Source organism: Anomaloglossus baeobatrachus, chromosome 4, assembly GCF_048569485.1.
Source record: "Anomaloglossus baeobatrachus isolate aAnoBae1 chromosome 4, aAnoBae1.hap1, whole genome shotgun sequence".
In the NCBI taxonomy this organism is placed as follows: domain Eukaryota; kingdom Metazoa; phylum Chordata; class Amphibia; order Anura; family Aromobatidae; genus Anomaloglossus; species Anomaloglossus baeobatrachus.
The window spans coordinates 463,548,285-463,565,657 of record NC_134356.1 but is presented as its reverse complement, the minus strand read 5'-3'; the positions used below and the strand labels follow the sequence as shown (position 1 = coordinate 463,565,657).

Sequence of the window (17,373 nt, the reverse complement as noted above, 5' to 3'; positions counted from 1 at the left end):
GGGAACAGCAGTGCACGGAGTGTTTCCAGCCAATTGGGGCTCCTGTACAGCACAGTGGGGAAAGTTCTCTGAAAGGTCTTGTGGGCATACCCGTACAAAATTATCTATCATCAACAACTTCTACCTCATGACAATGATACCCACATGACTTTTGCATTCATGTTTCTGGTGAGAGTGGAAGTGGATGGCAATTGGCCATGAAATGTTCTGTGGCACGACAAAGCGCATTTTTACCTGAATAGAACCTTGAACACAAAAAACTGTCACATATGGACTACGGAAAATCTTCCTTCGCCAAAGGAGGCGTTTGATGTGGCTTCACCTCATCATTCATCCTTGGACTGTTCTTTTACAAAGAAATGAGACCACATTGGGTTGCTACCTGTTTCGTGACAGCAGCTAGATACCAGACAATGCTGGAAACAGTGGTCGTTCTGCAACTCCAAAAGCGGCAGTGATTTCAGATGACCACCTTCATGCATGATGGAGCACCTCCTCATATCACAAATCGTGTGAAGAATGTTCTGCGTGCACATTTTCCCGATTACAGGATTTTGAGCTGTTCATCCCTAACGCATGGCCACCGCATAAGCCCGATCTCAATCCTTGTGATGTTTGGTTGCGGGGACACTTAGAAGAACGTGTTTATCAGGGAAATGTCAACACCTTGGCTGACCTCAAAGACCGCATCATTTTGGAAATGCGCATCATCCCACCAGACATGTTACACGCAAGCGTCGAGTATGTTCTGCATAGGATGAACATGATCACCATGCATGATGGTGATCCTATTGAACAGTTATGCTAGTCTGTGAAGCAATTGTGACATCTCTAATTATAGGCACCCGGTTTTTGGGCTGCTCACTCACTGTACAGCACCACTTTTTCACCTGGTGAGGAGTTTTGGTATAAACATTTTTTAAAGATGTCTTCCATTTCTCCATGCCTTGAATAGCATACATACCAATTTTAAGCCAATTGTGCCCACTGAGTCAGTGTGCACATGTCTCCAAACACCTTGGGTTATTTTATTTCCACCTTGTATTATAGATGTACTTATAACTGGTATATTTAGATGTATTATATTTAAGTGATCTTGGATGTTTTAATTTTAATTTTCTTCTGCATTTTTCACAGACCAATCACTGGACATGTTAAAACACAATGTATCAAGAAGATGCCTCACCCAGCTTTGAAAGATTATCAATGCTTTGCTGGGTGAGTCATTATTTTTATCAATACAACACGTGTACAATTTAAACCACTTATGTATAAATCCACTGCATGATAAATGTAAAGTGTAAAAGCCAAAAAAGTACAGTCACCTCACCACTCAACTGTCCGCCCCTCTTTTGTTCATCCCCTGTTGTCCAGTCCTTAGAGCTGCCTCTTCTTTCTCCCAGTTTGCATCGGCTTGCTGACCAGTGTCTGGTCCTCAGGGCCTATTCTTTCTGACACTGTAACTCTGGCCTGTTCACTCTAGGTCAGGATTTCTGGCAATGACCAGGCCTCGCAGGTCACTGTGCCTCAGAGATTGTGATGTCACGAACATACAACTTGCTGTGACCTCTGAGGCTTGGTTCTGGCCAGAAGTCGTAGCTTGGAATTAACAGGCCAGAGCCATGGGGGCAGAAAGAACAGGTTCCATGGACCAGACAAACAGCACTGCCATCTGTTTCTCTTCTTTCTCTTATCACATCATCAACCTGTTCAATCTGGGCCCAGCATAAAAAGGCTGGGAGATGCATCTCATGCCAGAAAGTAAGAAGGGGTGACTCTCAGGATCTGACGGTGGGCAGTTGAGGATCTGGACAGGTTAGCCGTGAGTATATATTAAAAAAAAAAAGGCTTTTGCCAGCTGTGTACATTTCAGCCAAATGGTGCCCAGCTGGCATCTATTTTGCTAAATATACCAGGAACGAATTTACAAAAATGTATTCTTAATAATGAAGATTGGTAGTATATATTTGAGAGGAACTCAATTCCATGTGAACAAATTTGCTCATCTTTAATACTAACTATAATTCAGGTTACTTGTAAGTGTGAAAAAATTAAAAAAATACTTTTTATTACTTTGAGTGATGATTGTATAAATTATTACTACTGAGCTTACTCATAACATGTTAACTATTACAGTCAAGATGAGTACACATTACTGGGATAGAATGATTATGTAAACTTTAGTACACTTCAGGAACCCTATAGTGTCTTGCTCAGATCTTTCTTAATGTATAAATGTAGCAACGACAAAAAATATAATTGATTAATAGTGGGTGAATCTGCAGATACCTAGGATCGGTGGGTCCAACTGGGTTTAAAAAAAACCCCGTTCTAGTCTGGTATTGGTGATCATATAAGCCTATTGGGACCCCAATCAGTTGCTTAAAAATGGTGGTAGAAGGGATAGTAGATTGGGGAAAGACTTTCACACTTACCAGTCTTTGCACGGCTGTACACTGTTTCTGGGGCCATTCCCTCAACTTCCGGGTGTTTTTTTATATCTAATTTCAAATAAAGGATTTTTTTGGGCATTTGTGTTTATTGCTTTTCACTTAAAGATTAGTAGGGGGGAGTCTCATAGACACCTCCGATTACTAATCTAGGGCTTAATGGCAGCTGTGAGCTGTTATCCCCTTATAACCTTAATTGCCAGGGCACTAGGGATGAGCTGGGTAAAGTTCTAGGATTGTCGCAGTGACAATCCTGGGTGGCTGCAAGCTGCTATATTTAGGCTGGGGGCCCAATAGGCATGGGTCTCTCCAGCCTGAGAGTACCAACTCCCAGCTGTTTGCTCTATCATGGCTGGGTATCAAAATTGGGGGGACCATATGCCGTCTTTTAAAAATGATTTATTTCAGTAATTGTAAAAAAAAAACCACATGCAGTTAATCTCATTTTGATACACAGTAAAGCTAAGCACATGGCTAGGGGCTGCAGCCTTTAGCCATATTCTTTATCTGTGTTGGGTATTATAATATGGGCTAACCACACACCAATTTACCTATTTATTTTTAAACCAATATAGATGTAGACAGCCTGTGTGATTGAAAGCAATCAGACGCTGTCACACATGGTGGGGGCGTTGTCTGACTGCTGGTGGGTGGGGGAAGCAGTGAATATGCATGAAGATAATGAGCGTTCCCAGAAGTAGAGTGAGTGGCCCAAGAAGCATTGTACAGCTGTGCAGATGCCAGTAAGTATGAAATGCTTGCTTTATTCTTATTTTCTTTTTACTTTCATATTTTTTATCACTCGGGTGGCCAAATCTGGATCATTACCTGGAGTTTTCTGAGAACTCTGAGCCGGAGGTCGGTGCTCAGGTTCTTTTATCCGGGTTCACCCATCACTACAAGTGATAAGTGTGCCTTAAATTCATATTCAGCCCCAATCAAATGTATCAAGACAGCAAGTGGTTGAGAGTTGAACAACTAAGTTATGGTGTTTTAAATTTTGTTGTGGGTTACCTGTCGATGTAAAGGGAAATCGACAGATTCTGATTATACCAATAATGGATATTCTTTGGTGGGAAGAGGAGAGATAGGGGCGCTTTCTGAGCTTAGGAATTTAAAATTGTAAACTAATTTTAAAAAATATTATCCCCTTACAAAAATGTACTAAGGGCAGTGGGGACAACAAAAGTTGTGAATTCCAGTAGGTGGTGTCAACCTGGTATACTGTGGAAATATCCTGCTCCTGATACACCTGAGGAAGGCTTGATGCAGCCATAACCCATAGTATTTTTTTCAATAAAATGTATTTTTTTTTACAAATAATTTTGTTTAATCTACTTATTAGATTCAATTGCTGTTTCATCTGGACAAGACTGCCCTTTATTTGTTTTGTTTCCCTTCAGATGCTGATTATAGTAGGAAGGCCTCCCTGGTCACTTGGCCAGTGTCTGTCTACTGACCTCAAGTGATGATGAGTTCTGTAGACACCTGACCACTACAACAGTCAAACAAATATAGAGTTGCCTTCTGAGACTCTAAGGTATGCAAACTTTGAATATAGGAATTTGGAAATACATTACTGATAAGGGAATAAATTTAAAAAATTAGACACTTTGCACATAAAAATGACTGAGCCTAGCAGTCAGTGTCAAGGCGTTTCTCTGGCCTTTTTCATGAGCTAAGTGTCTCAATTTTTACATTTATTTACTTTGCAGTAATGTATGTCTAGATTCCTAAATTCAATGTTTGCAAGCCTTAGCATTAAAGAGTGCAGCGGTATATTTATTAGTGGAAATTTCATGTTCAGTTTGCACCTGTTCACATTTGTCTTTTAGCAAGTGCCGTCAGTTTTTTTGTCATTTTAGATTATAAGGTCATATCTTCTGACTGAGAACTCCTTCCCACCAGCTTAAGGTGATTATAAATTTTCTATTAGCAGATTCCTGTCTGCCCATAAAATTGCAGGCTTGTCAGTCTGGGGAGAGGTATTTAGATAGGGACCCAGTAAAAGAGATATGCATTGACACTGGTTGCTGGGCTCACATAAAACTAGCCTTTTTTATACTCCAAGTGTCATAATATTTTAATTTATTTCCTTAGCAGTAATGCATGTCCAAATTCCTATATTTAATATTTGCATACCTTAGCATATCAGAGTACAGCTGTTTATTTGTTAGAGTTTATTGCATGTTAAGTTTGCACTTGTTCACATTTGTCTTTTAGCAAGTGACATCAGTTTCTCATTTTACATTACAGGGGCATGCCTTCTGACTAAGCACTTCTTCCCACCAGCTTAAGGCAATTTTTAATTTTCTATTAGCAGGTTCATGCCTGCCCAAAAAATTGCAGGCTTTTCAGTCTAGATAGAGGTATTTAGGTAGGGTCCCAGCAAAAGCAATATGCCTTGACAATGGCTGCTGGACTCATAAAACTAGCCTTTTTTAAGCTCTAAGTGTCCTAATATTTTAATTATTTCCTTAGCACTAATGTATGTCCAAATCCCTATATTCAATGTTTGTATACCTTGGCATCTCAGAGTGCAGTTGTATATTTGCTAGAGAATATTTCATATTCAGTTTGCACCTGTACACATTTGTATGTAAAAAAGTGTCTTCAAGTTTTCTGATTTTAAACTACAACAGTCACACATCAGCATATCATCACTAGTGCGGAAACAACAGAGATGAGCTGGGTTACCAGAGATGTGTGAGAAAGGGGAAAGCAGAAGATTGATAAATGCACTGCTTTAAATAAAATCTAATGTGTTAGAATTTACAAATTCCTGTAGATTATTGCTCATATTTTATTGCCGAAATGTCTGTAGCCAATCTAAATTGTGCGAACCTTGTATACTACTTCAGTATAGCTTTCACTATAAGATGTGCTGTGACTTGTTGCTCTGGCATGTTATGTTGAAACATAACCCAGAATACTTTTATAGGGGTTTTCCAAATAAATACTTTTATTGCCTATGCACAGGTTATGTGATAATTGTATAATTGTTTATAGTATGGCTGCTTGGTCCCCAAATGGTCTCTTTTGTGAATTGAGCTAAAATCCATGTGCAGTTCCCATTCCATCCACTTACTCAGTTGCTGATGGAGATAGCTACTCCATCAATCCCAAAGAAATGAATAGAGTGGTGGTCAAGCATGCACTCTACTGTTCCCTTCATATGGGAGTTTTGGACTTTTTCCTAGAACAAACTGAGGGTTCCATTATTTGAACTCCCAGAATTTATAGATTTATCACCTGTTCTGTGAATATGGGATATCTAATTAGTAGAAATATCCATTTAATGTCATTAATATTTCCATTATTAAAAATATTTAGAGATATATAAAGCCATATATAACGTACGACTATGTAGCAGTATATAAGAATAATACATTCAGTTATCATTATATTATTATTATTATTACCAATAAGTACTACTAACCTAAATTAAAACCAATGAAATGTTGTGGAAAGAATACAGATCATCTTTGGCATTAAGATCAGTAAGAATTACACTTACCAGAGCAGCTAAATTCAGTAAAGGCTACAGAATCATCTTTTCATTCTGTATTGATAAATAATATTCCATTACAATCTGAATAAGTGATTTCTTGGGTTTATTTGCATATGAAATATGAGTGAAAATGCAAGAATTTGCCAACATGCAAGGCTATGGCATATATCAATAACTCAAAAATGTAAATGGCGAGAACATATGATACAAAATACAATAAAAAATAACATTTTAAGTTCACAAGGATACAAACACAAAAAAATAAAATATTACATTTTAGAATATAAAACATATACAAAAATTTAAATATAAATATTCTATATAGTATATATTGTAGAAAAAAATGTATGTCGCTTGCAATAATTTGCTCCCAATAAATAAACATCATCTACGTATATATGTAGCAAAGTGATGTTTCTACATTCTTTAATTTTAACCCTTTAGTTGAATCTGTTATATTTACCTCTATAAGGGCATTTCGAGAAATTTGCAGTATGGAGGAATCACTGGTCATTTTCGGGACATAGAGATTATGCAAAGCAGCAAAGCCCCATTTAAATGAAAGAATAAGTAGCTTCTCACAGCAATGTGGTATATTTGTTAAATAGTGTTCGGCAACAAAGGGTTTGGTCCATGCTCTTAGTTCCCATAGGCAGGGAAATCACTTCGGTAAACTCAAAAACCTTCAAGTACAACAAAAGAAACCAGTCCCCAAACCCAATTCTATCAGCTCCCTTTTCAGTGTCAATAAGTAAACAGAGGGAGCACAAGTAAGTTCATCAAATATAATCTAGGACTTAACTGGAAATGCATGGGGGATACTTTCAAGTTGAAAAATCTGGTTTGGATCTGTGCATTGTTTGAAGCCTAGGAGACCCTAAGAAGCCGCTTAACATCTCCCCAATTCTATATTGTAAATATTAACATATGTTTGAAAAGGAAGGCTAGTCTATTTTAGTTTCAGCTGGAGTTAAAGGATAGATCCTGGGAGCACAATATGCTCACACCTGCATTGAAAAACTACAGAATGAAAACCAATATTGTGTTAGCCACTTTTATGCCCCTCTCCCTTGGCCATCTGAACAGGCTGCATGCTACTGAAGCGAATTGTGGATTTATTGAAGGGAAATTAGCATAAATTATTACCAAACCTGTAAACGTGTGGGGTCCTGCTTTTAGAGAAAACAGGAGTCTATTGCAGTCCTTTCAAGCAGAAAGCTGAGCTTTACACATCATGATAGAAAGACTGAAAAGCTTTGGTTTGAAGAAGATTCCCATTTGCTTTGCACATTGATATAATTGACTTATGTGTATTTTATTCTATTTTCCCCACAACAGTTGGATCTTCTCATTTAAATGAGGCTCTAGAAAGCCTTTTTTTTAATTTGTGTTGCATTTCTTTACAAAGAGATAAGTTCACTTTTAAAAGACACCCAGTACACACATTTCACATCCTATTCATTCCATTATTAAGAGCAATGAGTCGCCCTGAAATGTGATTCTCAATGCATACCCAGGCTTATATAATTGAAAGAATGACATTAAAAAGCTCAATATATGATTGTTTGCCATTATATTTTAAATAAATAACACATTCCATCAATACAATATTATCCTCTTATTCAGGGATATAACTAAAATTTTACATTACATTTAATTCAAAACATTGGATGTAATTATGCCATATTATATAGTAAAACTTTTCTAAAATGTTCCTTCTTGTACATTGTCAATTTTCATCCACCATCGTACTGTAAATTTACACCTTCTGTAGACATGAACGAAAATGATCACTATATATGTTTAAAAATTCTTATTTACCTGTTTGGGCATATATTGTACAAAAAGAAATTAAAGTATTAAAAAATTACTAATTAAAATGCTTAAATCAATTTGAAATGTTAAGAACACAAGGTAAGCAATCTCTACTTGATTTCTCCCATTCTTTCATAAATAAGCCCCCAAAATAGTGGTTGTAACACATATATATATATATATATATGTATATATATATATATATATATATATATATATATATATATATATATATATATATATATATATATATATATGTGTGTGTGTGTATATATATATATATATACTACTCAAAAAAATAAAGTGAACACTAAAACACCATTGTGTTGTTTAAGTGTTCCCTTTATTTTTTTGAGCAGTACATATGTGTGTATATATATATATATATATATATATATGTATATATCATTATATATCATATATATCATATATATATATATATATATATCTATATATATATATATCTATATATATATATATATAGATATATATATATATATACATATATATCATTATATATCATATATATATATATATCATATATCATTATATATATACACACACAGAGAGGGAGATAGATATAGATACAAACATATATGTATATATATATATATATATATTATATATATATATATATAGTGACAAACAATAAATGCAAAAAAATGAAAGTGAAGAAAAATCAATAAATTAGCATCTTACATTACTGTAGTATTATTATGAACAATATAAATATATCGAAACATTCAATTAAACAGTTCCAAATGAAAAGTGATTGTAATTCTATGGTTAGTTAATTTATTTTAATCCCTTAGTCTCATGATCTCCTTTTATCCATATACATGGTAGTTACTGATCATTTCTGTGTATGCAATACATTAACCCATTTCTACCACAGTGAATCCAATGCAATTATATATACATCCGCAGAATATCATTAGTTAATACCGTAAGGAGGAATTAATATATTTAAAAAATACAGACAAGGCTTTCTGTAAATGAATTATTTTTTTTTAACTGAATTTAGAAGGTCATATTGTGTTAGTGCTCAAGTGCTTCAGTTAATATTGGGAAACGTGATTCTGCATTTCAAGTAAGGAATCTGAATCACAGCAGCTATTTCAATATTAATGAAATTGTTTAATCTCCTAAATTCATCGTGTTTAAGTAACGATTTGGTGATTTATTGGTCAGCAAGGAAAACTGTCATTAATGTTTTGCTTGTCCCAACATATCTTTTTGTTGAGCTACATCTAATTGTACAAAGCCCTCTGGGCTTAAAGATACCACATTAGAAAGGTAATTTACACCCAACAAAGACAATAAAAAGTTCCAAAGGAAAAGGAAAAAATAAAATGGGAATAATGATTGATAATAATAATACAGTCATATAACAACAGTCATGTTCCCAGGTAGCTAGTGAGGTAGATGGCAATGATTGATGACACTGAAGTCCTGATGTTTATTGCAATGATTATTATTGATGTGTGACACTGGTTTAAAACTTCTCAATAAGTAAAAAACAGCAAAAAAAGTCTAAAAAGCTTCAATTATGTACATTTTTTGTCTCGCAAAGTCAGTAGCAATTCACTGAAGCACCATATTTTCTAAATAGTCATTCTTATAGCCAAATTCTGAAATTTACAGTATGTGTATGATAATTACTTTATGACTGCACAAGTAAAAAATAATCTTTATTTTGCAAACTCCTTAGGTTTTTATTATAGAATTGTGTTTAAAGCTTATAGTTCAGTTTTATATTTTAGGAATTATGCACTACATTCTTGTCTCATAAAGCGTACTTAGGAATTTAGATTTCTTTCTCCTTTTTTAGAATTGTGAAAGTAATTGTTCTTTAAAACGTTTTTTTTTATTCATAAATAATTCTTCTGATACATGTACCAACGTTACATTGTATGGACTTACATCTGTGTTCAGATGCAAAATGATGTGTACACTTCTTTCATGGTTTTGTATATATAGCTTCATATTTTACACGTTCAAAACAGATTTTTAAATATCAAAAGAAAAACATGCAGATTATGTAAAGTCAAGCTTGTGATTTTGGCCTCTATAATGCATATTTTCATTAGTCAAAGAAAAAATTATAAATTGCTATTCATTGGTTTACATGGGACTGTGGGTAAAGCTAACACATCATCGTTATTAATATCTAAAAAAGTGTAAAATAAAAATGTATTGTATTGTTAAATATGATTTATTATAAATAATAATAATAGAAATAATAATAGTAATAAGAATACTAATAATAATAATAATAATAATAATAATAATAATAATAATAATGCTACATAATAATATCAATATTAATACTGATAATATAATGTTAATATTTATTATTTTATTATTAAAATCAGTATTATTATATTTTATCTATACTATTATTATTATTATTATTATTACTACGTCAATAGTAATAATACTAATAATACTACTAATACTACTGCTGCTGCTACTACTACTACTACTACTACTAATAATAATAATAATAATAATAATAATATAGTGCTAATAATAATAAATATAAATAATAGCCATAATTTTGTATCATATTATTTCTGGAAGAGGAAGGAAAAAAAACCCTTTTATTGAGAAGTGGTTGGCCACAAACAAAATGATTTTCTTTGAAAACATTCAAATAAAGAAAAGCACTTGTTGACAATATTCAATGCATTTATGGAATTAGTGAATGGTAATAATCAAATCAACTTCTTTTGCATTTATATCACATTTTGACTGATAACTATTAAGTTTTTGTCTTGTGTATTTCGAGATCATAAATAGCATTACTGCTATATCTCTATAAAGCATATACAATTATTGATTCGGAACGATCAATCAAATACTTTAAAAATTTGAATGCATTTGCTCAAAATATCTTGTTTTGGTGAGATTTTAAAAGTAAATTTATTGTTGAGCAATCTGAACAGATTTGTATCTTTTATTTATTTAAACACAAAATGATTATATCTATTGGATATTTTAGAACAAGCAACTGCTTTCAACAGGAATAGCCAGAATTGCAGGATACTTGTGATTAATATCATGGTAATCACCCTTTCTGTCTCGCAGAACGATCGGATTCACAGAGTGTCACACTGTAGGGAGAGGGAGGGTTAAATGGGAAAGCAGCGGAGATGGAGTGGAGACAATGATGAATTCTGCTAATACACACGCACATTTATATACGCTGCATTTATAGTTGGAAAATTGTTTGAAGACTTACCATTATGGAGATCTTTGTATATACATTGTATACAGTACACTAAATGCTTTTATTCTTAAAGTTTCCATAATATCAATTATGCTGGTAAACTGTAACCCTACCTACTTGCTTTTGCATTAGAGATGTCATTAAGACGCCTGTTGTTTGGCTGTAATGTCTTAAACCCCTCACATCTGGCTGCTTAGCAGCTGTTTAGTTTACAATGTTGTTATGAGCTTGAATGATTAGGGATTATCAGTGACATCCCTTGGGACTTAGAACAAGATAGCAGAAGAATCAAATCAATTGCTCTTACACCCCTTGGAGACCACCTTTTTATGGATTAATCTGGTGTTTTATAACTTGATAGCTTGTGTTACATTGAGCTCCACGTTATCCATCAAGATATTGATCTCTTTGAATTAGCCATTAATTTCACATTAATGTGTCTGCTACATGTCTACCTCAATTTACATTTGGGTTAACACACACTTGTTTAGGTTTCACATGACATTTGAATTAACTATATAAAAAGCAAAATTATTCTATCAAGTTAAAGTACATCAAAAAGATAAATCTACTGACAAGCATTCCAAAATATTTATTTAGCTAAAGTATTCAATGCTACATTAATGTTCAATAACGTTCAAAATTCAGTTTATACAGTTACATATCATACGAGGATGGAAGTTTAAGGTTAATGCAGTTTGTAGAAAAGGTTTAAATATCAAAATTAAGAAAAATACATCATACAATTTAAACTACAGTAATAATAAGAAAATATTCATACATGAATGTGTCGGATGTATGTTATCTATAATAATAATACCAATGCCACATCTAGAAAGTAAAATTAACTAAAAGTCAGTGAGTTAGTTGAGTTGGCCTGAGAACAGGTGCCTCCCCCTCTTGTTAAAAAGTAAAAGCGCTGCCTTAAGTTGGCCAACAATACAAATCAGATAACAATATAGAACAAACAGAATACCACAGCCAAGCAATTTCCATGTCAAACATCCCACTGCTCAGTAGCTCCATTTGTAAGTGTGAATTGCAGACTAAGCTCCCTGCAATGCTCACAGGAAGGTTTGTGCATACCTTCACACACACTGTTACTGGGTACCATCACACTTCAATTCCGGTTGCTGAGCCTTTTCACCCCTTGCCTTGTCTTCAAATGGAAATGATTTCTATTGGCCCAAGGTGTCCATGTAAATAGGTGTAAATGAAACCAGATTATTCCTTTCTCTCCCCCACATCCCCCTCCTCTTTACTCTCCTTCTCCTCTGCTCCCTCCCTCCTCCTCCTCCCAAGGCGATTGTCATATGATAGCAAAGAAGTGGCACATTAATGAAGCGCCTCTACAGGGGTCTTTTCTGTTCATGTCACCACATAAAACTATCAGATGGTTTGAGGAAGGACATGGACACAACTACTTAGCTTATCTCCCACCCAGCTAAGGAGAAATACTTTCCCTGCTCCCATTCAACTGCTGCTTAGAAAAGAAGCTTATTCCTGATGCTAAGGAGAGGATCAGAGTTTATCCAAGAAGGGTCCAGGCTGGCTAAGAATTGAATTAAGACCTGAAATACTAGAAAGTGCTAGTTCTTGTGGATTTTGTTTTTGGACAGGAACAAACCTCTTTGTTTCTACTTTCCGGATGCAGAGTGTCAAGTTGTTACAAGAAAGTTGAAGGTATGATGGTAATTTTATACTTTCTCTTTTCTTTATAACCTACATAAAAGTGATATAAAGACTTAGTTAACTAAACATTATATATGTAGACTATATGCAGGAGTTATTACTGTTAATTAACTATAGTCATTTTAATCTTGTATATGACAATAGTTTACGTACATACTTGTGATTTTATCTGAAAAGCTGACTTGGTCCCCTATCCTCAATTACATATAGATTACCTGTGACCATATTGAAGATGCCTCGACCAGGAAGAAACACATACAGTGATCAAAAACCTCCTTATTCATATATCTCATTGACGGCCATGGCTATCCAAAGTTCCCAGGAGAAGATGCTACCCCTGAGTGAAATCTACAAATTCATCATGGACAGATTTCCTTACTACAGGGAGAACACTCAAAGATGGCAGAACTCTCTGAGACATAACTTGTCCTTCAATGACTGTTTCATCAAGATCCCAAGGAGACCAGATCAGCCCGGAAAAGGAAGTTTCTGGGCACTTCATCCAAGTTGTGGTGATATGTTTGAAAATGGTAGTTTCCTAAGGCGCAGGAAAAGGTTCAAGGTAATGAAATCGGATCATCTTGCCCCCACTAAGCCATCAGATGCAGCACAGTACTTACAGCAACAAGCAAAGCTTAGGCTTAGTGCTTTGGCTGCTTCTGGTACCCATTTGCCACAGATGTCAACATATAACCTGGGGGTCTCACAGACATCAAGCTTTAAACATCCCTTTGCTATTGAGAATATAATTGCCAGAGAATATAAAATGCCAGGAGGACTTGCTTTTTCCACAATGCCACCAATGTCAGCTGCTTATCCTCTTCACAACCAATTGACTACAGTTGGCAGCTCCATTGGCACTGGTTGGCACCACATGTACAGTTCCAGCATGATCGACACTACCACACCTATATCAATGGCGAACAGTGATTACAGTGTGAGTGCTTATGGAGTGCCTATCAAGCCACTTTGTCATGGAGGACAGACTTTGCCTGCTATACCAGTTCCTATTAAACCTACACCAACAGCTATGCCATCACTTCCAGCACTCCCAACTCATATCCCAGCAATTTTGTCGAACTCTTCTCCATCATTAAGCCCAACATCTCCCCAAACAGCAACCAGCCAAAGTAGCCCTGCAACACCTAGTGACACTCTTACCAGCCCACCCACTGCCCTACTTTCTGTGGCTGTGCACTAACTTGAAGGGCAGTGCAACTCAAATCATTTCTCCAAAGTTTACTCACTTTACTTTTTTTCCTTTCAAAGCAAAAGACTAATTCCGGCAAGGATGTTAACATTGTTTGTGAGCTTTGTTAGTTGTTCATCGAATGTGATATTTTGTATTCTTGTTCATGACTTCACACACTTGAAAACGTTTTTTCTGCTTAAGATTGCCATTCTTAAAGATACTTTTGCACATATTTTAATCAATGTACTTCAAAATGGAAGGGCAGGCAATTTCAGGTACTAGATTTTAAGAGCACATGTATATTTTAGGCAAAAAGAAGGAAATAAAATATAGGAAAACAGGCACACACACGTAAAACAAGTCATGGAATGTTTAGCAGATGTCTAAAATATTAGCAATATGCATTGTGATGTTATCCAGTCTTCTTTATTTAGAGACAAGGGCATGATGATTTTGGCCAAATTTAACATCTCAACATCTCTTACATTTGTGATGTATAAACAAATCCAAATATGTGCAAAGCTATATTATTAAAAATTGCTAATTAGTTTGAACCATGACACTAACATCGAAAATGAGCAAAATAGATTTAACCCTGTATCCCGATAAGAAAAATATGTTTACACGTATACTGCCCTAATGTACATATAGAGCGTAGAAAGCAAACCATTCACTGTACTTGTTGGCTGTCAATTGTGAGTATTATTTTCAAGGCACTGGAAAACAGTCAGTTAATATCACTGGACTGATAATTGCTTATCTATTTATTTTCAAGGTTAGGGGTCATATCCCTTTTTAAGTTGGAAATAGTTTTCTTGGGGGACCTCCCCAAAAACTCCATAAAATTATTGTAAATGTTTGTGAATATGAATGAATATAAAATGTGTTTAATGCACTTTTATTTGACCCACTTTTAGTTTTAACTTACGCAATTTGCTAAACAAAAAAAAATATTTTTTAAAAAAAAATTCCCAAAAATGTACTGTTGCTGTGTATGGTGAATTTAAGTTAATTCCAAATGATCCTACTGTCATCTGAGCTGTAAAGAAATGACCACTCCTTGTTGTACAGAAGGCATGGCATTTGCTTATTGATGTTATTATTCACAGCATGTGTGTATGTCAGACTACAAAAATAAGTGTCGCCGTTAAATTATGAACCTAGTCGTCCAAATAATATTTTCTCATTAAAATGTTAATTCAACATGATGGTCTGTCTTTTTGTATTAGCCTTTTTTATAGTATTAAGTTGAATCCTGTTTATTTCCTTTTACATGTGTCTGTGTGTTTGTGGCGATGTTTGTATTAGGTGTGCAGTCTTTTATTAGTATTCGTGTTTACCGTAATAAGCCGGCACAAGTTATAGACTTTTTTAACTTAATTAAATCAAACATAGATTGCTATTGAACCCATAATATTTGCATATTTAATATCTCAAGGGTCAATTAAACAAGACAAAAGTCAATGCAGAATTAATTACTAGTATCTTTATAAGTATTTCTGCTTATATACTTTATATACTAGGATACAGACTATTTTATTATTACAAAACATCAGGTCATAGTTTAAAAACTGGGACATTCGAAGGACATTATATGTCTATAAATTATATATATATTTGTATGAATGAGTAATTTAGTTATATAACCCTGAAATAGACAGTAAAGTGTCAAATTATAATGACGCATAGGGCCAAAAAGTATCTATTTTTCAGATTTGGTATACTTTATAACAATGGTAACTAAGTAAATATTTCCTGCATCCTTGTTACTGTTTTATGACAATTAGTTCACTTTCTTTTATGTTCTTTCGCTTATGTTACTATACTTGTTATACAGTAAAAGTGTCAAAATTAATTCATACAATTAATTTAAAAATACTAGGGCCCTAAGACATGTAGATGACATTATAAGTAATCATACTGATTATTTTTTTTTTATAACTATTTATTGATTTTATTATTTATTGATGAGTATTTATTGATTTTACAACAGAACCTTACAGGGATATCTCACTCCAAAAATATAAAACCTTATATCACTACGACTGTCACGAAATTGGTATGTCAACATAAAGCAGTACAAGGTATAAACTCTCTTGTAACGGAATCGAGACATCTTGGTCTTCGTTTTAATTGATTTTGGTGCATTTATAAAGGTCAATCCTTGTATATTTTATTTAACAAATATTTTGAAACATTTTGGAGATTTAAAGATGTTTGGGCGTTTACAAGAAGTTTTGTCTGAGCGCTATTGAAAAATGCTTGATGTACTGCATTGTGAGAATAAGTGAAAACGTGCAAAAAATCAGTAACAAAACTGTTGTTCTCCGTAAAAGGACTTTCATTTCAAGCTTATCAACAAGTAAGTAGGTTGACGGCTGAATGAATCAACAGCTTTGTTTTTTTTTTTAATCCTCATCAGTGGCTCTCCGCCAAAGTCAATAAACACTTTTAGGGATGGCAAAAAAACCCCAAAGCTGGTATGAGATAATTGACGTAAATAACAGAATAATTGTAACTTTCAAAAACTTTACATTCATAATATTATGTAGTTAAGGTAAAGATTAGTGATTGTGTGGAAGCAGATTAACCATTTGATGGTATGAGAAGCGTGAATGGGCCTCATAATGCAATAATAAATCAAACAGTGAAAATAAAAAAGAAAAATCCCAAAACACCCCATGTCAGCCTTTTCTGAGTCCATTATTTGTTTTAACCCAACTAACAACAAATTACCTAATTAATATGTTTCAATTACAGCATGGAAAATAGACCCTCAGGACCTCCTGCAGTGCTCCTACAATAGGCTCAGACCCCACTATAGGAATTCACACTAACTTCACATCTGTTTCTTTATATCCAACTTTTGATTTGCAAAACCTTCTTAAATTCTGCTGAAAACATTGGCAGGGTTATGTGAAATATGTCCCTGTGCCAAAAAGTAGATAACACATTATATGATCTGGGCTTTATTTGCAAGTTAGAAAGTGAAATCCTATTGAAGTGCATTAAACAAATATATTAGAATTCTGTCACTTTATGCAATTGAGTAGATCAAATAAAAGGTCCAGGCCACTTCATTCACATCAATAGAGAACCTAAAGAATGGCAAACCTAGACTGGGCCACCGATGTAGATTTAGCTTTTTTCCCCCTCTTAGAGACAAAAAGACTGAATTCCCACAAACACATTACTGACTGGTGCACTAGGAAACCAGCACAGGAACCCCTTTGGAATTTAAATTCATGTTATCTCGCCTCCTTTTAGGATTTGTTTGCACTACAGTGCTAGTTATATTGGCATCCTCTGTTAAAAAAGATAGTGTAAAGATTTTACAGGCACCAATTGCCCAACAGATCAGTAACATTTTCCAGAAGCAATAAAAACTCTGTAATGTTCACTTTCACACTGTGCTGGAGAGAGGACGGTTTCTAAATGACAAAAGTTTTATTTACCTTTGTTTATGTAAAATGTGTCTTAC

General features: G+C 34.3%; 1 protein-coding gene and 1 long non-coding RNA gene across 2 annotated transcripts in view; one reads left to right on the top strand and one right to left on the bottom strand.

The window, feature by feature from the left end:
* Positions 1-12,250, bottom strand: part of LOC142301691 (uncharacterized) — a 99,334-nt gene extending 87,084 nt beyond the window's left edge. The window contains exons 1-2 of the long non-coding RNA XR_012752866.1: positions 12,095-12,250; positions 5,968-6,012 (exon numbers count right to left, since the gene is read on the bottom strand). This is a non-coding gene — a long non-coding RNA (uncharacterized LOC142301691). The remainder of the gene's footprint in view (positions 1-5,967; positions 6,013-12,094) is intronic.
* Positions 12,251-12,367: 117 nt separating this feature from the next.
* Positions 12,368-15,095, top strand: FOXB1 (forkhead box B1). The gene is made up of 2 exons (XM_075342712.1): positions 12,368-12,691; positions 12,911-15,095. The coding sequence occupies exon 2, from the start codon at positions 12,933-12,935 to the stop codon at positions 13,899-13,901; it is 969 nt and encodes a 322-aa protein (XP_075198827.1). The 5' UTR covers positions 12,368-12,691; positions 12,911-12,932; the 3' UTR covers positions 13,902-15,095.
* The last annotated feature ends 2,278 nt before the right edge of the window (positions 15,096-17,373 follow it).

Excerpts from the sequence above, each read along its gene's own strand:
- FOXB1 (XM_075342712.1), top strand. The coding sequence starts at position 12,933 with ATGCCTCGACCAGGAAGAAACACATACAGTGATCAAAAACCTCCTTAT.